At 44.9% G+C, this 21,923-nt stretch overlaps 1 protein-coding gene across 1 annotated transcript in view; it reads left to right on the forward strand.

Annotated features, from left to right (window-relative positions):
* The window catches only part of QRICH2 (glutamine rich 2), a 148,096-nt gene that overhangs the window by 49,579 nt on the left and 76,594 nt on the right, over nt 1–21,923 (forward strand). The window contains 2 exon segments of the mRNA XM_030208204.1: nt 2,929–4,495; nt 4,764–4,849. Coding sequence (XP_030064064.1) covers nt 2,929–4,495; nt 4,764–4,849 — 1,653 coding nt within the window.

Here is a 21,923-nt window from a genome sequence, read left to right on the forward strand (position 1 = left end):
GAGAGAGACCTGGAGGGGGAGGGACGTCCAAAAGTTTTGATTTGCGTCCTCGCACATCCCGATCCTGGGGGGGGGGGGGGGGGCGCAAGCTGAAAACTGCTGAGGAAAAGAGTCTTTATCCCCCCCTTTCCAAACGCCTTGTCTTGCTCTTTCCCTAGTGCACAGCAAAGCTTATCAGCAGCAGCCCGAGGGCTGGATTTCAAAAAGGTTCCGGTTAGGGGGAGATAACATTTGCGAGGGGCCGCTGAGCTGAGCGCAGGCTAACTGCCCCCCTCCCCTAACCCCGAGAAACAGGCAAATCAAAGGAAAAAAATCTGGGGGGAAAAACATCCAAGAGCTCGTCAGGAACGTCCTTCTAAAGTGCCTATCATGGACGTCCTTCCCTCAAACAAAAGAGGACGTCCCTGACGAGCACTTGGACGTTTTTCCCCCCAGATTTTTCCCCCCCTTCCGATTCCCTCACAGCAGCCCCAACGAGAGGTGCAGACCTCCCGATCGGAAAACGGTAGTGCATCTCATTATAATAGCCTTTGGTTCATTTGCATTCCGTTTTCGTTAGCTGCTACCATGGTCGGAAAATACCCTTTTGTGCATGTCCCTGTTTACTACTTGCACGTTAAACTGGCTAATTTTTATATGGTGGGCCTAGATGTCACCGCTCTCTATACAAACATACCTCAGAATGAGGCTATACAATTGGCAAAAGACCACTTTGCGAAGATTCACATATCCGAGTCTAAGATCACGGTGTTAGTACAGCTTATATCATTGGTTATAAACCAGAATTATTTTGAATTTGACAACAAATTTTATAGACAGATTAAAGGGGTAGCGATGGGGGCGTCTGTAGCGCCCTCATTAGCTTGCCTCTACATGACTCGGTTTGAGGAGAGGTATGTTTATACCTCTCCATGGATCAGCAAAGTGGTAATGTGGAAGAGATTCATTGACGATGTCATATTATTCTGGCGGGGCCCTTTGCGTGAATTGCGGATCTTCATTGAGTACCTGAATTCGGTGGATAGTAATATTCAGTTCACCTCTAGAATCAATGCTGTTGAGTTAGAATTTTTGGACATCAAAATTATGAGATCTCATTCTTCTTGATCTTTCCGCTGCTTTTGACACTGTCGATCACAGCATACTTCTCGATACCCTGTCCTCACTTGGATTCCAGGGCTCTGTCCTTTCCTGGTTCTCTTCCTACCTCTCCCTCCGCACCTTTAGTGTTCACTCTGGTGGATCCTCTTCTACTTCTATCCCTCTGCCTGTCGGCATACCTCAGGGTTCTGTTCTTGGTCCCCTCCTCTTTTCTATCTACACTTCTTCCCTTGGTTCATTAATCTCATCCCATGGCTTTTCCTACCATCTCTATGCTGATGACTCCCAAATCTACCTTTCTACCCCTGATATCTCACCTTGCATCCAAACCAAAGTTTCAGCGTGCTTGTCTGACATTGCTGTCTGGATGTCTCAACGCCACCTGAAATTAAATATGACCAAAACCGAGCTTCTCATTTTCCCCCCCAAACCCACCTCCCCGCTCCCCCCGTTTTCTATTTCTGTTGATGGCTCTCTCATTCTCCCTGTCTCCTCAGCTCGAAACCTTGGGGTCATCTTTGACTCTTCTCTCTCCTTCTCTGCTCATATCCAGCAGATTGCCAAGACCTGTCATTTCTTTCTTTACAACATCCGTAAAATCCGCCCCTTTCTTTCCGAGCACTCTACCAAAACCCTCATCCACACCCTTGTCACCTCTCGTTTAGACTACTGGAATCTGCTTTTTGCTGGCCTCCCACTTAGTCACCTCTCCCCTCTCCAGTCGGTTCAAAACTCTGCTGCCCGTCTCATCTTCCGCCAGGGTCGCTTTACTCATACTACCCCTCTCCTCAAGACCCTTCACTGGCTCCCTATCCGTTTTCGCATCCTGTTCAAACTTCTTCTACTAACCTATAAATGTACTCACTCTGCTGCTCCCCAGTATCTCTCCACACTCGTCCTTCCCTACACCCCTTCCCGTGTACTCCGCTCCATGGATAAATCCTTATCTGTTCCCTTCTCCACTACTGCCAACTCCAGACTTCGCGCCTTCTGTCTCGCTGCACCCTATGCCTGGAATAAACTTCCTGAGCCCCTATGTCTTGCCCCATCCTTGGCCACCTTTAAATCAACTGAAAGCCCACCTCTTTAACATTGCTTTTGACTTGTAACCACTCGCCTCCACCTACCCTCCTCTCTTCCTTCCCGTTCACATTAATTGATTTGATTTGCTTACTTTATTTATTTTTGTCTATTAGATTGTAAGCTCTTTGAGCAGGGACTGTCTTTCTTCTATGTTTGTGTAGCACTGCGTATGCCTTGTAGCGCTATAGAAATGCTAAATAGTAGTAGTAGTAATGAGACATAGATGTATGCACTGCCTCCATTGTATGCATATATCTTAAGCACATTCATTGTGAATCTCTTAAAAACCCAAAGGGTAGGGTTATTGAATGATACAAAGGTCAGAATAGGGGATTTGCAAAGTAGGCACAAATGAAGCCCAGGGGGGCTTCTGCTATGGCTTACTCCTTTGGCACAGTGATGTGTGTAGTTGAAGTAAGTTCCAACTTGGTTGGCAGTTCAGAAGAGAAGAAAGAAGGTATCCCGACATACAAAGGAGGGTTAATATCAGATTATGTTTGCAATTAAACCTCTGTCTTCCTATGTTATGTAAGTGTTTAATATTATGATACAAAATGTGTCTGGATAGGTGTTACTATGTATTTATGATGCAAGTGCCCCATGTCATAATATATATCTGTGTAGTAAGAGATATCCAAACAGATCATAGATACTGGTTATAATTGACCGATATTATTATATTTTAATATCCCATGTTGCCCATTCCCTAAAGTTAGTAATTGAGTTTTTTTTCTTTATCTCTAGGACATGCAGACCACTGATGACTTAAGTGCAGAAGCTGAAGATGCATCATACCCATCAAAACCTACCCTACACTCAGCCCGCAAAACCCAATCCTCCTCTTCCTCCCAAGCACTTCAATCAAAACCTTCCAGAGCTCATCTAACTGCTTCTGTAACCTCAGCTAAAACTGTAGGTCAGCCATCAGCTAAAGGAAGCCCAGCTGGACTAGGACCCCAGCAGCCTTCTAAAGGTGCACCAGCCAGACAAGGAGCCCAGCAGACAACTGAAACAGGAGCCCAGCAGTCATCCACAGCAGCTCCGACTGGACCAGGAGCCCAGTTGCTTCCCACAGGAACCCCAGGCGGACCAGGAGCCCAGTCAATGGCCACAGGACCCCAGTTTGGACCAGCAGCTCAACAGACAGTCACAGGAATCCCAGATGGATCAGGAGCCCAACAGTTGCCCATGGGAACTCTAGACACAGCAGAAGCTCATCAGTTGGCCATGGGAACCCCAGCTGGACCAGGAGCTCAGCAGCTAGCCATGGGAGCTCCAGCTGGACCAGGAGCCCCACAGTTGGCCATGGGAGCTCCAGCCGGACCAGAAGCCCCACATTTGGCCATGGGAACCCCTGCCGGACCAGGGGCCCCACAGTTGGCTACAGCAACCCCAGCTGGACCAGGAACCCAGCAATTAGTCATGGGAGCCCCAGCTGGGCCAGGAACTGCAGCCGGACCAGGAGCCCAGCAGTTGGTCATGGGAACCCCAGCTGGACAAGGAGCCCAGCAATTAGCTATGGGTACTCCAACTGGATCTGGAGGCCAGCAGCTGGCCACAGGAACCCCAATGACACCAGTAGATGAGCAGTTTGATACAGGAAGTGTAACTGAACCAGAAGCCCAGCTGTCTGCCGGATTAAGCCCAACTGGACCAGGAGCCCAGCCATCTTCCAGATTAAGCCCTACTGGACCGGGATTCCAGCCGTCTGTCAGAATAAGTCCAACTGGACCAGGAGCTCAGCCGCCTGCCAGAGGAGGCCCAGTCGGACCTGGAGCCCAGCTATCTGATGTAGGAAGCCCAGGTGGACCTGGTGCCCCACAGTTTGCACCAGTATACCCAGCTGAATCAGCAGCTCCATCATCAACTATGGGAATGCATGAGGCTATGCCATCAGTTCCAGGCCCCCATGAAGTACAGCCTCAAATCCAAGAGGGTTCACAAACTGTGGAACACAGCACTAAACCAGCCCCAGGATCACCTGCTCCTTCCACTTTTCACTCAAAGAGTAGGAGCCCAGGGAGTAGAGCAGCTTCCAGTGCATCTTCTAGGTTGAGTAGTGCTGCTGTACGCTATGTGGAGACCGTAGAAACCCTTCGTCAGATTGGACAAGTGGCCAAGCTATATGGAGGTCTGAAAGAACAAGTGGAAGAATTATACATTATCAAAGCTGACCGCACAGAGCTTTTCCAGTTACCTATGCTGCAAGGGCTTCAAGGATTGCAAGGGATACAGAGTCTGCAGGGATTTCAGAGTCTACAGGGGCTTCAGGGACTGCAGAATCTTCAAGGGCTGCCAATCCCAGAGACTGGTATAGTAGAAATTTCCTTTAGTAAATGATTCTGTGTTTGGAAAAGAGTAACAGTATCTGCACATGTATCTTTATGTGACTGTGGGTGGGTATTTGCGTGTGTCTTTGTGGTTGTGTGTGCATGTGTTATTTGTCTTTGTGCTTGTGCGTGTGTGCAGGTGTGTGTACGTTTTTGCATGTGATTTAACCATCACAAGTAAAACAGTTTATTTGCTTTCCTTGGTGATGGGGCTGGTAGAAGTTTGTGATGTTTCCAACATCCTTTTAGATATTCCCAGACTCACTACAGATGTGCTGGAACAGCTGGCATCCCTGAAGGACCTGAAGGAAGATATGCAAGAAAATAAGCAAATGGTAAGAGAAGGGAGGCAGAACAAAAGTTCTATCTTGCTCAAACCTATGTTAATATAGAAGAGCAGAAGATACACCAAACACAGCGGAGGTGACTCAAAGAATGATCAGAAATGTCTAAAAATTTATTAAGCAACATCCAAGACTCGACACTTTATACATGAATGCAGCACCAGCTGTGTTGAAGATGTTTTGAGGAGTTTTTTCAGTTGAGTTTTGTTCGTTAACTTATTCCATGGCGAGTTGCAGCTTCTGCCGCGAGCGGTTCAAGAGATTAGTACGATCTCCATTTTTTTTTGTCTCTAAAGCTGCGAGTCACTCTACCATGCATACATCCTTTTGAAGACTCTTGAGTCAGGCCAGATAGGCCAAAACATGTCCTGTGTCATCTTGGATGTTAATTAGTAAATTAATAGACTTTTGGAACATCGTCTGATCATTTTTGAGTCACTTTCTCTGTGTTTGGTCTGTCTCGCTCAAAGTCATTTGACCTGTTGGAAGCAGATAGTTATTTTGTTGCAAATCTATTAAATATCCCAGGCTAAGTTAGAGAGCTCTGATGTGGATGAAGCCACCAAGACTCTCTTCCTCCATTCGTGGGATTCAAGGATAAACTCACAGTGCAAGAGAGATTTTCTTGTGGATTAAAGTACCACATGCTCGTATCTTTTACATAGCAGATATGCGCAGGGCTGGCTTAATCATTAGGCAAAATATATAGTTGCCTAGGACAGCAGTTTCTGAGGGGACAGCAAAGAACAGCTGCAGCCAGAGCAAAACAATAGAGAGATAAGGGTCATTTTTGAATAGTATTCAAAATCTTTCTCTAGTGTCAGAAACCAATTTTCCTTCTTTATTTCAGTCATATAAATCACTATTTAGTGGAGAAAAAGGACCTCAGTACATGCTATCAGGTCACTAATGGGAAAGGGGGGATGGGATTTGATATACTGCCTTTCTATGGTAACAATCAAAGCGGTTTATGTATTATATGCAGGTACTTATTTTGTACCTGGGACAATGGAGGGTTAAGTGACTTGCCCAGAGCCACAAGGACCTGCAGTGGGAATCAAACCCGGTTCCCCTGGTTCTCAGGCTACTCCTCCACTAAAAGACCATACAAAAACACCATCACTGATCTGAAAGAAAAAAATCCACCAATTTTTACTCTGTATTTAGCACCTCATTCTGACGCCCTTCTTCCCTGTCTCTGCTCAACTGACAGTAACCTCCTGGTACTATCCCCCTGCCTCCCAACTCCGCCCTCCGCCTCCCATCACTCTGCATCCCATTATGTTGGTCCCAAGCTCTGCAATGATCTACCATTTCCACATTAGCAATCAACCCTCTCTCCCTGCCTTTAAGTAAGCATTCCGTTTCCTGTGCCACAAAAATATTTTGTATTTTTGTAGTACCGGGGCTTACCTGGCGGTAATCGGGCAGTGCCATGTACTGCCTGGATACCGCCAGGTTAGCGCAGGAGCCTTTACCATCGCCTAAACAGGGGGTGGTAAAGCCTCCCCCCCCCCCCCCAGAAATGGCCACACGCCAATTCCTGTGATTAGCGCATGGCCATTTCCTTTTTAACAAAATACAGACTTTTACCCACAGCTTGGTGAAAGAGGCCCTTCGTTACTTGTTCTTATTATGAGATTAGCCTTTTAGCGGTATAACAAGTGTATGGAAATAAATAAAAGTCCAAATGCACAAATCGCTTTTAGTAATATAAAAAAAAAACAACTTTGCACTTATCTTGAAAGGAAGGGAAGAATTTAACACCCTGGTTTCTTCCCCGGTTATTTCAATAGAAGGACCACTCTGTTCAAGGATACTGCATTACTACTGCTGCATTGGAAGTAAAGAAGCCAGAGTGCAGTGGCGTTCCTGGCCTGGATGGCACCCAGGGCGGAGCGCCGATGCGCCCCCCCGCTAGATGACACCTCCCCCCTCTCCGGTGAAATGACACCCCCCCGGGTGCATGCCGCTGGGGGGGGGGGCCGCGGCACGCGTCTGCTCCTCTGAGTTCGCTAAACTTCGTTCGTTCGCTGCAGCTCCCTCTGCCCCGGAACAGGTTACTTCCTGTTCCAGGGCAGAGGGAGCTGCAGCGAACGAACGAAGTTTAGCAAACTCGGAGGAGCAGGCGCGCACCGCGGCACCCCCCAGCGGCGTGCACCCGGGGCGGACCGCCCCCCCCCTTGGTACGCCACTGCCAGAGTGTTAAAGTTTTTTGATATTACTAACATGATTTCTGCATTTGGACATTTACTTATTTACCAGCCAACATCCAAAGTGATTTAAGCAGGCAGGAGAGACTCCTGCCGCTTAAATCACCTTTGGTCACCTACCCCTCCCCAATATTCAGCGGCACTAAACTAGTCAGTGCCACTGAATATCGCCTCTGACCGTCCATAAGAAAAATGGGCAGGTCAGGAGCGGTGCAGGGGGCGGCGGTAGGGAGGAACCCGGTGTTGTACCTGCATAGCTAAGTGGGCGATTTAAGTTCAGCTCTAAAGCTGTCCTAATTCTGCCCATTTAGCTAAGCGGGTGCCAGCAGTGAATATTAGCCAGCACCCACATAACTTTGTTTTCCCTTTTAATGCCCCCTGATATCCCCTCTTGGCCCCCTGAAAAAGCCACCTCTCCCTAGCCCGCCAACATGAAGATGTACCCCCACCCCTCCAAATGCTCCCCTCACTGTAGCTGCTGCGAGAGGTCGCAGCAGCTATTTTCTTAGGGAAGCCACAAGGGGCAGGAGTGAGGGGCTTCGCTCCTGCCCCCAACGATCCCCATGGACCACCAGGGATATCAGGTAAGCTTGGGGGGGCCTACCTAGACGGCAGGGGGAGTGTTCCGAGAGTGAACTTCTATATAGCAGTGGGCTGTGGGAGGGAAAAGGGAAGGAGGGCTTTGTTGGGGGGGGGGGGCAAGAGGGGGATCAGGAGGTTTTAAAAGGGGAAAAAAGTCATGCAGGTGTCAGGCAGCCAATATTTAGCCAGCAGCTGCATAACTTTCTTATTCGGGCCCCGGCTGAATATTGTCCAGGACCTTCAAAAGCCCAGGCAGCCAGCATCAGCCAAATTAGCCCTTGATATTTTATTTTATTTATTTATTTGTTACATTTGTATCCCACATTTTCCCACCTCTTTGCGGGCTCAATGTGGCTTACATATTACCGTTAACGGTGTTAGCCGATTTTGGTCTGAACAAATACATGGCATGAGTGAATGGATACAGTGATAGTGTGGTGGAATGAAGTATATGTAGGTAGAATTGGGGGGATCTTAGAGAGGGAGAGGGGAGGAAGGGTCAGGTAATGTTCATAACAATCTTTGGTTACATTGTGTCGCAAGTGTCCAGGTATATTATGTTGGGTCGGTGGGGTATGCTCTTCTGAACAGGTCTGTCTTTAGTGCTTTCCGGAAGTTTAGATGGTCGAGCGTAGTTTTTACTGCTTTTGGCAGTGCATTCCATAGTTGTGTGCTTAAGTAGGAGAAGCTGGATGCATAGGTGGATTTGTATTTGAGACCTTTATTGTTTGGGTAGTGGAGGTTTAGGTATGATCGTGTAGATTTTGTGGTGTTTCTGGTTGGCAGGTTGATGAGGTCTGTCATGTATCCCGGTGCTTCGCCGTAAATTATTTTATGAACAGTTGCAGATTTTGAAAGTGATACGTTCTTTGATTGGTTTGGTGCTGTCAAAGCGCGTTTTTCCAAATATTAGCCTGGCTGCTGTGTTTTGGGCGGTCTGAAGTTTCTTTATGATTTGATCTTTGCATCCCGCATAGATTCCATTACAGTAGTCTGCATGGCTTAGTACCATTGACTGTATCAGGTTGCGGAATATTTCCCTCGGAAAGAATGGTTTCACGCGTTTGAATTTCCACATTGAGAAAAACATGTAGTGGATTTCGCTCGGGTCTCTAGTGATAGGTTACGATCAATTGTTACTCCAAGAATTTTCAGGCTGTCTGAGATAGGGAGGGTTGTATCCTGGGGTGTTGATGTTTGTGGGTTTGTATGTATTATGTTGGGATGATATGATGAGACAGTGTGTTTTTTCTGTTTTGAGTTTAAGTTGGAATGCATTTGCCCATGAGTTCAAGATGTTTAAGCTGAGCTTGATTTCGCTGGTGATTTCTGCCAGATCATGTTTGTAGGGGATGTATAATGTAACATCATCAGCGTAGATAAATGGGTTAAGTCCTTGGGTGGATAAGGTCTTGGCGAAAGGAGTCATCATGAGGTTGAAAAGGATCAGTGATAATGGTGAACCTTGCGGCACTCCGCAGCTTGGTTTCCACGGTGACGATATATTTGCTTTTGATTTCACTTGATATGTTCTCTGGTTAGAAAACCCTTGATCCAGTTGAGAGTGTCACCACTAATTCCAAAGTAATCTAGGATTCTTAGCAGTATGTTATGGTTAACCATGTCGAACGCACTTGACATGTCAAATTGGAGGAGGAGAATGCTCTTGCCTAATGCTATTTCCTGCTTGAATTTGGTTAGGAGAGTGAGTAGTACTGTTTCGGTGCTTTGTAGGAGACGAAATCCTGATTGTGACTCATGTAGTATACCGAATTTGTTTATGTAGTCATTGAGTTGTTTGGTCACCAGTCCTTCCATTAGTTTGACTACTAATGGGATAGATGCTACTGGGTGGAAGTTGGTAATGTTGTTTGTTTTTTTCTTGGTGTCTTTTGGAATTGGGGTGAGCAGAATATTGCCTTTCTCTTTAGGGTAGCTACCCTGTTGAAGCATGAAGTTTAAGTGGAATGTGAGATCTGTTATGAAGCGGCAAGGGGCAGATTGTATTAGGTAACTGGGGCAGGTGTCCAGTTGACAGTGGCTGTTGGAGTATTTTTTAATCGTCTGAGTAACTGTGTCGGTGCTGAGGAGAGCGAAGTTTGACCATATTTGGTCAGCAGGGTATTCACCAGGGGTTGGGTCTAGACCATTTATGAAAGTTTTCTATGTTTGTGTTGTTCTGAGGTAGTGTTTTGCGTAGGTTTACGATTTTTTCATTAAAATATTTAGCAAGGTTGTCAGCAGATGGGATGTCGGTGTTGGTTGAGGTGACTGGCATTGTGTCTAGTAGTTTGTTCATGAGGTTGTATAGTTTCTTCGTGTTTTTGTAGTCCGGCCCAATTTTAATTTTGTAGTATGACCTTTTGGTCTGTCTTATTGCGTATTTGTATTTCCTTTGTAGTTGTTTCCATGGGTTGAGTGTGTGTTTGTCTTTTATTCCAGTTTCCTAGATTGTGTTTTTAGTTTTTTCAGTTCTTCATTGAACCATGGTATTGAGTTTTGTCTACGTGAAGTTCTTGATTGTAAGGGTGCTATTTCGTTTAGTATTTGTCTGCATCTTTTGTCCCATTCTGAGAGGTAATATATGGATTCCGTTGGTACTGTCCAATCGTTGTAGTATATCTGTTGCCAGAAGGTAACTGGGTCTATTTGGCCTCTCGTGGTGTGAGTTGTGAGTTCTCATGTGTGGAGAGAGCCCCTTTTCCGCCATATTAGGGATAGGTTTAGTTTGTAATGGTCGTTCCATGGTGTTTCTGTCCATCTAGTTTGTGTTATGGTTAGGTTCTGATCAGTGGACAGTTTGTATGAGATGAGGTCTAGTGTATGACCCTTCGCGTGGGTTGTTTGCATGTGTGGCCATGTAAGATCACATAGATGAAGGACGTCCTTGCATTCTCGTGCGTTGGTAGAGTTTGGGTCATCAAGGTGAAGGTTAATGTCTCCTAGTACTAGTGTATTGGAGTTGGATATACATATATTTATTTAACACATTTATATCCCACATTTTCCCACTTAGTTGCAGGTTCAATGTGGCTTACACAATACCGTAGAGGTAGGCTCCGGTTCAATAATACAAATGCATAGTACAGTAGTAAGCATGAAAGAAACATAAGTATAAACAACAAAGAAATAAATATTTGAGACGAAGTCCATGAAGTCCGTCTGACTTTCGTTCCAGTTACATGGTGGTCTGTAGAATAGGATGCAATTTAGGTGGTCAATCAGGGTTTTATGGTGAATTCTGATTGAGGCTATTTCGAGGTGGGTTGTTATAGATTCCGCGATGGTTTCAATCGTGAGATGAGATCGGTATATAAGCGTTATGCCCCCCCTCTTTTTTCTAGTCCAGTGGGTGATTTTATATCCTGGGGGACAGAGGTTTAAGATGATAGGGTCCTTCTGATCATGGATCCAGGTTTCAGTGATGAAAAGTAGATCAAGTTTCTCTGACGTGATCCAATCTGTTATTGTTGTTTTGTTTACTATGGATCTGGCGTTGATGTAGCCTATTTGAATTTTCTGGTATGGGTCTTCTACTTTCGGTGTTATGTGGACTTTTGTTAGATGTCATTTTTTGGTTTGTGTAGTTTTTTTTAATGACCTTTCCTTTCTTGTTGTTGTGATTGTAAGCTTGTTGGTTCTCTTCCTTTGTTTTGGTTGTTGTCGGTTTGGTGTGATGTGGTGTGGTGTGTCTAGTTATTATTCGGTTATTGCATAGCATGGGTATGTTGTTGATTTCTGTGAATGGGGTGGTCATTGTTAGGTGGGTCAAGGATAAGAAGTAGTTAGCTAGGAGCAGTTTGGCGATATTCATTATGGTATTAGTTCAATAGTTTTTAATAGAAGAATGTTGTATTCAACGTTGAATATGATTCTCCCGGACCCTTGTATTTGTGTAGCAATCTTGTCCACCTTGGAAGTTGTGAGGTCCCTGTCGTGCAACGGTAACGTTATGTCACAGGGGCGTGATTTAGTGGGATCTGGCGTTCTCGAGAAGATAAAAGTTTAGTGATAGAATGTGCGCTTCTTTGTTTTGATGGCCGGCACTACTTACAGTATTCAGCGATCGTTAGTCGTAACCCATCGCTGCGGTTCTCTATTTCCTCCCTCCTGGTTAACTTTGAGGGAGGTTTAATAGACTGGAGTGGAAGAGAGCTTGTCTAGCCCGTTGTAAGCAAGGAAGCCATTTGGTTAATCTCTGTTTCCAGTGTCCCCGCATTGCCGTCACTGGTGTTCACTCAAAGCACATCGAGTAAACCTGTGGGCTGGCATATCTTGAGGAGGTTTAATAGACTGGAGTGGAAGTGAGCCTATCTAGTTCATTGTAGGCAGGGAAGCCGTTTGATTGATCTTTGTTTCCACTGCCCCACGTAGCCGTCATTGGCATTCACTCAGAGTGCAGTAAGTAATCCTTTGAGCTGCTTTCTCCACGCCTTCGTTCTCCACTGTCCTTCCACCTGTAGCAAGTCTAGCACTGTTCCTGTTGGGTAGGCATTGCCCGGTGCACAACATGCGCCTGGTGTCTTCTCGCGCCTTCTGTCTGGTTGACCAGCGCTCACCTGGAGTGAAGTCAGGGCAGTGGGCATCGGCCGGACGCATCCCACACATCGCCCCTGGAGTGTAGTGCGCGTTCAGCACCTCCTCTCTCCCTTAGTTTGCTGCTTGGTGCTCCCAACTGTACAGATGGACTCCGGAGTGAGGTGATTGGTGTCGCTCTTCCGAGTCGGAGGGGCTGTGGTTGGCTCCCGGAGGTGCTCGGCGGTCCATTTATGGAGAAGATTAGCGGGCTCTCTTGGCTGACCTCCGACCCTCCATCATGGTAAGCTCAAGTACTCTCGGAATTATTAGGGGTAGTTAGACGCTCGGCGTCCTGTTCATGGGGATGGTCGGCGGGGAATCTCGGTCGACCCTCCGGCGCTCTGATGCGGCTCGTATAGTCCTAGGGCGCCGGGTCCGGTGGTTTGTTTTAGTTATTTAGTTATTCTTTTTCTCCTTTTTCAAAAGAATTGATTCTTTGTGGTTACTCTTATATCTTCCAGGTAATTAACTTCCAAGATCTTTAACCAGTTCAGGTAAGTACATACTTACTCTTTCAATACTATCAGAGTTCTGGTCATAGGTATAGTTTTTTTCAGGTGTGCAGATGATGTTATAGTCACTTATCTGTGTCCATTTCTTCAACGCTTGCTTGCGTGGGGGCCCGAAGTTTATCTTCTGGACTCAATCCTCTGGACTCGGTTCAAAGTGTGTCTTTCCGGCTTGTTTCCTGTCTTTAATAAAACTGAATAGGAAAAATACCCTATCTCCCTTGACTATTTTACCAAATATTCCTTACTCTGGGTCAAGGATTTCACTGTGGCCAATTAACTATAGACAAAAAAATAATTAATCATTCCCTGGCAGTCCCCTATTCTTTAACTGCATCCCTATTCTAAAGAAACCAGGCCTCAGCCTTTACACACACACACACACAACACACACAACACACACAACACACACAACACACACACACACACACACAACACACACAACACACACACACACAAACACACACCCTGCGTCAGCTCTTGCTCACAAGCTTAACTTTCACAGCATTCCAGTACAGGCTCTCTGCTGTGAGTGAACTAAATTTATTTCATTTACAATCCCACATCAGTCTTCACACTCTCACAATCCACTCAGTATCCTTTCATGACAATTAAAACAAATTAAATTAAATTAAAGCAGATGCTTTCACAGGTGTTTACTTTTTACTCTCAACTCACTACTGGTCCTTATTCTCCCAAATTCAGTGCCAGTGGCCAGACATGACTCGGCCATGAATATCCAGGGCAAATCTAGCCGGCTATATTCAGCGTTTAAAAAAACACTAACTGTTGCCAGCTGAGTATCGGCTGGTTAATTGCTAAATACAGAGTGATACTTGATAGAGTTTTTTTTAGAACGAGTGATGATGTTTTTGTTCAGCCTTTTTGTTAGTGACCTGATAGCATGCACTGAGGTCCTTTTTCTCTACTAAACAGTGTCATTTATATGACTGAAGTAAAGAAGAGAAATTGAATTAATGGTTTCTAACACTAGAGAAGGATTTTGTATAACATTTTGATTTTTCCTCTCTTATTCTGAATTATTTTCGAATAGCCATTTACCTGGATAAATGACTTTTGGAAGTTGCTTTCGTTATATAACCAAAAGAAAGTTTAATATTTAGGGCTATGTTATTCAGTTTTCTAGGACTGTTAAGGGAGAGATGATTTGAGGATCAAGATAAATGTTGAATTTAATTACCAAAATTTCATGGGGGCTCTAGCGGTCTGAAATATAATTTAGTGGGGGGAAGGGGGCAGCACAAAGCATCGAAGGTTTGTCTAGAGCAGGGGCGTATCTGAGGTTCAGCGGTAGGGGGGACAGGGGCTAGAGTGAAGGGGCACATTATAGCCCCCCCAGGCCGCCGCCGCCAACCCTCCCCCGCCGCCATCAACCCTCCTCCGCTGTCTGATGTCGCAGCACGTTGTACGTGCAGGACGTCAACGTGCTGCGACGTCAGACTCTGTCCGAAACTGGAAGGGAAGGGATGCAGCTTTTAACAGCACAGCACGAGGAAGAAAACTTAAACAAGACCTCGGCTGGGCTGGCGGGGGTTGGGGTCCCCCGCCAGCTGAAGTAAAAGGCACTGGCAGGCAGGAGGAAGCGGACCTCGGCGGGGGTAGGTGATGGCGGGGGAGGGTTGACGGCGGTAGGGGGGTCCAGGGCGAAATCTGCAGGGGCCCAGGCCCCTGTGGCCCCACGCAGATACGCCCCTGGTCTAGGGGCCTAATACCCTTGCATTGGCCTTGGCTATAGCAGATGTTTAGTCACTGCAAAAGGCTTTAATTAGCCCACCGGATTGCCTAATTAACTTTTTTGTTGATATGTAAACCCCCTATTATATATAGGGACCCTTTTACTAAGCTGCAGTAGGCTCTACGCATGTGCAGCGCGCACCAAAATGAAACTACCACCAGGCCAACGCGCCCTCCTGGTAGTAATTTCAGATTTGGCATGTGCCCATAATGCCTGGATGAATTGTTTATATATTTCTTCCTACGTGCGCCGGTTCCGGCAGTAATCGGCCCTTGGCGCGCACCAACCAGTCACCGCGTGCGTGGCTCCTGAGCCTTTACTGCTAGATCAGTGGGTGGCGTTAACGGCTCAGGCCGGTTTCGGGCACATGCTGGTTTCATTTTTACCACAGGCCCTTTTCCCATCCCATTAAGAAAAAAAAAAACATTTTTTTGTCGATGCGGTAAAAACTGTTCCGGCGCGCGCCCAATACACACGCACCTACACTACCGCAGGCCACTTTTTACCATGGCTTAGTAAAAGGACCCCATAATGTTTAGAAATATTGGGATTGATATTCAAAGTGATTTAAGTGGCCAAGTGAGGCTTCTTGTCACTTAAATCGCCTGTGTGCGGTTGTCCATCGATGTTCAGAGGCACTTAACCGCAGTGAAAGCCAATGATTTTGTGGGCAGTCTGGGGGCTGAGTAAGCACTTATGTGGTTAAGTGTTGATATTCAGCACTTAACACATAAGTTAAGTGGCCAAATCGGACCACATAAAACACAGTCCTATCTTTATACGTGGTTAAGTGTTAAATATCGTACTTAAGTGCATAAGAGATAGCCGGCTGCATAAACCTGGATATTCAATGCCGATGCTCAGACACAGCCCAGCATTGGATATCCAGGAATAACACTGGCAGTGGCTAAAAAACATGCTCACTATCTACCCTGTTGCTTTTAGTGAAGTATAAATGCATTTCATATTCTTGTGGACCAGTAGTTTACAAAGGGTAAAATAACAGCTTTCTGTGTTCTTTATCTTGGGGAATAAGTGTTGAGAAACATAGAATATGTCGGCAGATAAGGCCCATCTAGTCTGTGCAGTTTGCATACTGGTGCAGTGTTCTGGACCCCAGTGGATATCTGTTTCCCCCCCCCCCCCCCCCCCACTTCTTCATAATATGGGCTTCTCTGTAATCACAGGCTTTCTTGAATTCTGCCACATCCAATGTTTCCACCACCTCTACCGGGAGGCCGATCCATGCATCTACCAATCTTTCTGTGAGAAAGTATCTTCTGATGCCCTCCTGATCATCCTCTTTGGACAAACTGGTCTGGGAGAACATTAGGCCTCACTCTACCTCTGTCCCCACTTAAACATATTCCTTCAATGTCAAAATATTCAGTGAATGCTTCAGTGACCAAAGATAGTGGAACAAGTCATCAGTCAAGTACCTGGATGATAGCAAGATAGTAAGAAAAGCCCAGCATGGATTTGTGAGGAACAAATTACTTGAAGTAAATCTAGTTTCTTCTCTGTCAGAATAACAGGCCTCGTAGACAGGGAGGAAAAAGAAAACGTGATATATCAGTAGGTCTTTTGACACTGACTCACATGATATAAACACATCAAGAAAGCATAGTTGAGACCCTATTGCTGTTTGGTAGATAGGGAGTTGGGAGGGGCACAATGAGAATAGATATGAACCTGGGGGGACATTTCTAATGGGGTGCCATAGAAGTTGGTCCTGGGTCTAGCTGTATTCAATATTTTATTTAACAGCCTGGATAATGGAAGAGAGAATGAACTTAATAATGTATATGAGTGGGAGGAATTGTAAACGCCACAGAAGATGAGATTAAGAATGATCTTGACATTTTGGAGAATGGTCTACAAATAAATGGAATGATATGCAGCAATTATGAATAGAAAAATTAAATTCATAAATATGAAATTGGAAATGACTGTGGCTCTGCAGAAATATTGTAGGAAAGGATCTGGGGGCTGTGGTAACAAAAAGGGAAATATAATATTGGAGTGTATTAACAGGAATATTACGTGTGAGTTATACAAAGTAAGCAATATTAGTAACCCACTCCCAGAGGGCTGTGCCAGGTATTAGGACCACACCTTACAGTTCATAAGAAGTTGGACCTTTTTCAGTCATGGCCCCTTATTTCTGGAATCAATTGTCTCAGCAGATTCAGGAGGAATCCTACTGTTTGTGATTCCTTAAGGGGTTAAAATCCTGGTGATGGGCTATGGTATATGGTGAGGCATGACATAACTGAATAGTGGTGTTTATTTTATTGTGTATACAGTTTTATTGGTTATATATGATCTGAAATTGGTTCAAGGTTTTTTTTTTTAAAGAAGTGATTAAATTGATATAAATGCAGTATAATTAAATAACAAAAAGTGGCATATATATGATCTTTGAGGATAGGCTGAAGGAGCTGGGCTTATTTCAGCCTGGAGAAGAGTGAGAGAAGACTGGATAAGAAGTCTTAAACACATCAAAGGACAGTGTTCAGTGGTTTTCCATGTCCAGTGGGGAAATGATAAGAAATAATCAACGTAAATTGTAGCTGGAGAAAATCAGGTTAGACATTAAACATAAGTTTTAATCTATAACATCATACAGAAAGGTCTCACTTATTTGTGCAAAAAAAAAGCAAGCAGAAGAGTGATTCAGTATGAGTGCCTTTGGGGAGTGAGGATCATGAGTTAATATTGGAACTGGATGTGGGCTGTAGGGAAGATGATGTTGGTGAACAGGTAGCCAGGTTGTCTCCTGTGATCATTTGTCATGTGGAAGGTTGTTTTGATCTGGAGCAATGCCCAGGAAGGAGGAGGAAGCACATGGATGTTTTCAGAAGATAAGATGCAGTTTATTTGTAACTAGCCCCAAGCTTTAAAGGCAAATGCAATATATATGAATATATTAAAGCTAATGCAACATATATATTTACAGTAAATAATAATCATAGCAATATTTTACCATAATATATCATAACATCCTGGTCGTCACTTTATTCAATCAAGCTGGGAAAGCCCCTCTGTCCAGCAGGTAGAGGTCAGGATTGATATTGCAGGAAGGGCCCAGAAACTCGTCAGCCCCAGGGCATGAGACTTCAGCTTTTGGAATTTTACAGCCCACCTAAATAATAGTGTCTCTTCCTCATTCATCCTGTCTGTCTGGGTCAGCCGGTAGAGATTCAGACAGGCATGCCTTGCTTAATTCCTTTTATTGATCTTCCTCTCAGTGAACATGCAGTGATCACACATGTACTGCATAATCTAAACAAAACAACTTATATAACATATAGCTATAGAGCATGCGCAAGATACTAAGGTCAATTAAAGGACAGAAGATGTTCTAAGAGTCAGCAGACCTGCTTACTTAGTGTAGGCCAGAAGGCAATGGACAATAGTGTAGACTATTACCACTACAAAGGTAGAGTAACTTTGTGCTCGTTGTGATACAAGTGTAATGTGTTGCTGGAACATAAATGGAGTACGCTATGAAACATAATTTGTAACAAGAAAACCCATGAAAGAGAATTATTACCAGAAGAAACAAAATTAGTTTAAAGTAAGCCATTCAATGTCTTCTCAGTTCTGTATGCAATATTACAATTGGATATAAGATTCAATATATCCATCAAGAATAACTCAAGGCCGTACGTATGTAGTCAGTTTTCAAATATATTCTGAAATATAAAACAGTAGAGTTGACTATTTTGGAAAACAAAATAACCCCTTCATACTTATGTTCATTTACATACAGTCAAATTGCACCAAACGCCCACTACACATAGTCTATACCAATCAGGCTCACACTAGCAATAATTATAAACTGAGGAGCAGGGAAAGATAAGGAGAATCAAACATATAAACGGCAAGTGACCGACTCACCTGCAAATGCTCAGTAGAGTCGGAACGTTGAGAGTGTAGAAGTCCAAGCCCCACCTCCACCAGCATTACAGCCCAATAGGGAGGAGGGCTTGGACATGGGCGTGGAAATCGGAGGAGGAGGAGGAGGGAGCAGGGCGGGAAGGAGGGGGCGGAACTGAGGGAAACAGACGCTGGGGGGAGGGCAGGGGAGCGAGCAGGGTTGGTGGAGGGGGGGGGGAGGCCATAGGAAAAGAAAAAACTAGCCCGTTATTACAGGCTTAACGGCTAGTAAGTTTATAAACAGATAATATGTGACAGAAATTAAATCAGTTGAAGTCACTGCATTGTCATGTAAACAGTCGGTAACTAAGGAACCATCATTATTCCACTTATCTCAGTTACAGGCCATCGTACCTAATGCCCAAATACAAACTTTTGTGAGAATCAGACCAGTGATTTTCAAGATATGATATAATAACTTGTCTCCCATCAATTCTTATGATAACAGACTAACTTTGCCGTCTTCTGCATGCCCTGCCACCTCCCCCATACTAATTTCATCCAACTTTAGAAAAGTAGAAAAATCAAATATCCAACCTGGGAACTGTATTTATGCGAAATTTTGTTGAGCAAAATCAAATTGTTTTGAAAACATATGTGAGAGAAAATATCATGTTGCCTTATAAACAGTGTGCTAACCAAGGACTGGCCTTGGTTTAAATCCATCCTACTAAAGCTCTATATGCCCTCTGGCTAGGTTTGTTCAGATCAGCCCAACTCTAGATATGAGTTGAATTTGATCTCTCCTTACAATTCTTATGGACTAATTGTCAACTTTGCTCTTCTGTATCCCATAAAATCTCTCTTGAAAATTGAAAAGTACAAAAGTCAGATGTCCCCCAGTTGAAGGGTGGGGGTGGGGACACAGCCACATGCATACACAGACATACTCAACAGTCTGATAAGACCTTGTTCTGTATGGCACTGAGGCTAACGAGAACTAAGAACTGCACGGGTAGACAAGCCCAGCAGTGGCATCTCCATCACTGGATATTTTTAATTGCAGGTTAGGCAAGCATATCTGTCTGGGATGATTTAGATCAGGTTTTCAGGATATGCACAATGAATATGCATGGGAAAACAAATAGAGTACTTGCATGTACAAAGAGAGGTATCACTGGGGATATCCTTCAGAGGGGGTATGTGAATAAAGTGACTGGTCTTTTGGAGGGGAGGGGCCATGCTGCTGCAGTAGCCATTTCCCTGGCACAATAATTTCCTGATGGCAGGGCTGGATATCACATATTTGCCTTTCCTGGCCCACAGCAGCAGTTAGGGCATAAGATCGCTGATGGACAGGAGCTACTATATGCTGCACAGTGACAACAGGACAGTCAGTGGACAATGCTCTTTTCCACCCCCTCATGCAGCCATTCATTCTGAGGGGAGCTCTTCTTTTCCCTGCCCCTCCTCCCTCCAGGCTGTTCAGTCTCAGCAGGGGGATTTGTGCCTATTAAGTTAGCCCTAGACTCAGGGAAGAACTATTACCTTTCTACAGTTCTCTGGTAAGAAGACAGCAACTTGAGAACTGTGTTTAAATCTGGAGATCATATCTACTAAATGATATTGACACGAGAGAATTCAAGGAAGGACATCAAAATGGTGTGTGGCCTACATTTATAAGCCATATAGAGGGAGACCAAGGGAGGTGTATGTTCTAGAAGATAAAGGGGAAATATAGTACAAACATTTATGACTCAATATTTATCTTCATGGTTGGAGTGGCATTTAAACATATACCAGGGTATTCGATGCCAGCTGCTACCTGGATATTGGCACTGAATAACTGGGCATTTCAAGAATGACTGCCATTAACCGGATAACAGCTGTCCTTAAGTATACAGATAGTTATCTAGATCCTGGAGCTGAGTATAGCCACTATCCAGATATTTTTCAGCTCTGCCCCTCGACTACTCAGTGCTAGAGTAGTCGAGGGGCAGAGCTGAAAAATATCTGGATAGTGGCTATATTCAGCTCCAGGATCTAGATAACTATCTTTGTACTTAAGGACAGCTGTTATCCGGTTAATGGCAGTCATACTTGAAATGCCCAGTTATTCAGTGCCAATATCCAGTTAGCAGCTGGCACCGAATACCCTGGTATATGTTTAAATGCCACTCCAACCATGAAGATTATTATTATTATTAGCATTTGTATAGCGCTACCAGACGCACGCAGCGCTGAACCCCTGATACAAAGAGACAGTCCCTGCCCAAAAGAGCTTACAATCTAAATAATACAGACAGACAAAACAGTTACAGGTGAGAGAAGTAATGGGTGAGAAGGGAGGAAGGGACAAGGGGAGGGCAATTGTGGCTAGGAGTCAAAAGCAGTAGTGAAAAGGTGGGTTTTCAGCATAGATTTGAAAACAGGTAGAGATGGAGCTAGACATATAGGTCCAGGAAGTCTATTCCAGGCATAAGGTGCCACGAGAGAAAAGGAGCGAAGCCTGGAGTTAGCAGAGAAGGAGGACGACAAGAGAGATTTTTGTCCAGTGAGCGGAGTTCACGGGAGGAATTTAGGGAGAGATGAGAGCGGAGAGGTAATGGGGGGCTGCAGAGTGGATGCATTTAAAGGTCAGTATGAGAAGTTTAAACTGAATGTGGAAGCGGACAGGGAGCCAGTGAAGTGACTTGAGGAGCGGGCTAGTGTGGGTATAACGATTCTGGCGGAAAACAAGTCGTGCCGCAGAATTTTGGACAGATTGGAGAGGAGAGAGATGGCTGAGGAGAAGACCAGTGAGAAGTAAATTGCAATAGTCCAAGCGAGAGGTGACAAGGGTGTGGATAAGGGTTCTAGCAGCGTATTCAGAAAGGAAGGGGCGAATTTTGCTAATATTGTAGATAAAGAAGCGACAGGTTTTGGCGATCTGTTGAATATGGGCAGAGAAGGAGAGAGAGGAATCAAAGATGACTCCAAGGTTACGAGCCGAGGAGACAGGGAGGATGTGAGAGCCATTAACAGAGATAGAGAAAGGGGGAAGAGGGGAGTTGGGTTTAGGGGGAAAAATGAGACGTTCCGTTTTGGTCATGTTGAGCTTTAGATGGCGTTGAGACATCCAAGCAGCAATGTCAGACAAGCAGGCTGAGATTTTGCCTGGATCGAGGTTGAGAATTCAGGGGTGGAGATGTAGATCTGAGAGTCATCAGCATAAAGATGGTACTGGAAGCCATGGGATGAAATCAGGGTACCAAGGGAAGAGGTATAGATGGAGAAGAGGAGGGGTCCAAGGACAGAGCCCTGAGGCACACCAACAGAAAGCGGGATGGAAGTTGAAGAGGATCCACCAGAGTGAACACTGAAAGAACGAAGCGAGAGGTAAGAGGAGAACCAGGAAAGAACAGGGCCCTGGAATCCAAGTGAGGACAGTGTATCCAAAAGTATAGTGTGGTCAACAGTGTTGAAAGCAGCAGATAGGTCAAGAAGGATAAGGATAGAATAGAGACCTTTGGATTTAGCCAGTAGTAGGTCATTAGAGACTTTGG

The sequence above is a fragment of the Microcaecilia unicolor genome, chromosome 6 (assembly GCF_901765095.1).
Source record: "Microcaecilia unicolor chromosome 6, aMicUni1.1, whole genome shotgun sequence".
Taxonomy (NCBI): domain Eukaryota; kingdom Metazoa; phylum Chordata; class Amphibia; order Gymnophiona; family Siphonopidae; genus Microcaecilia; species Microcaecilia unicolor.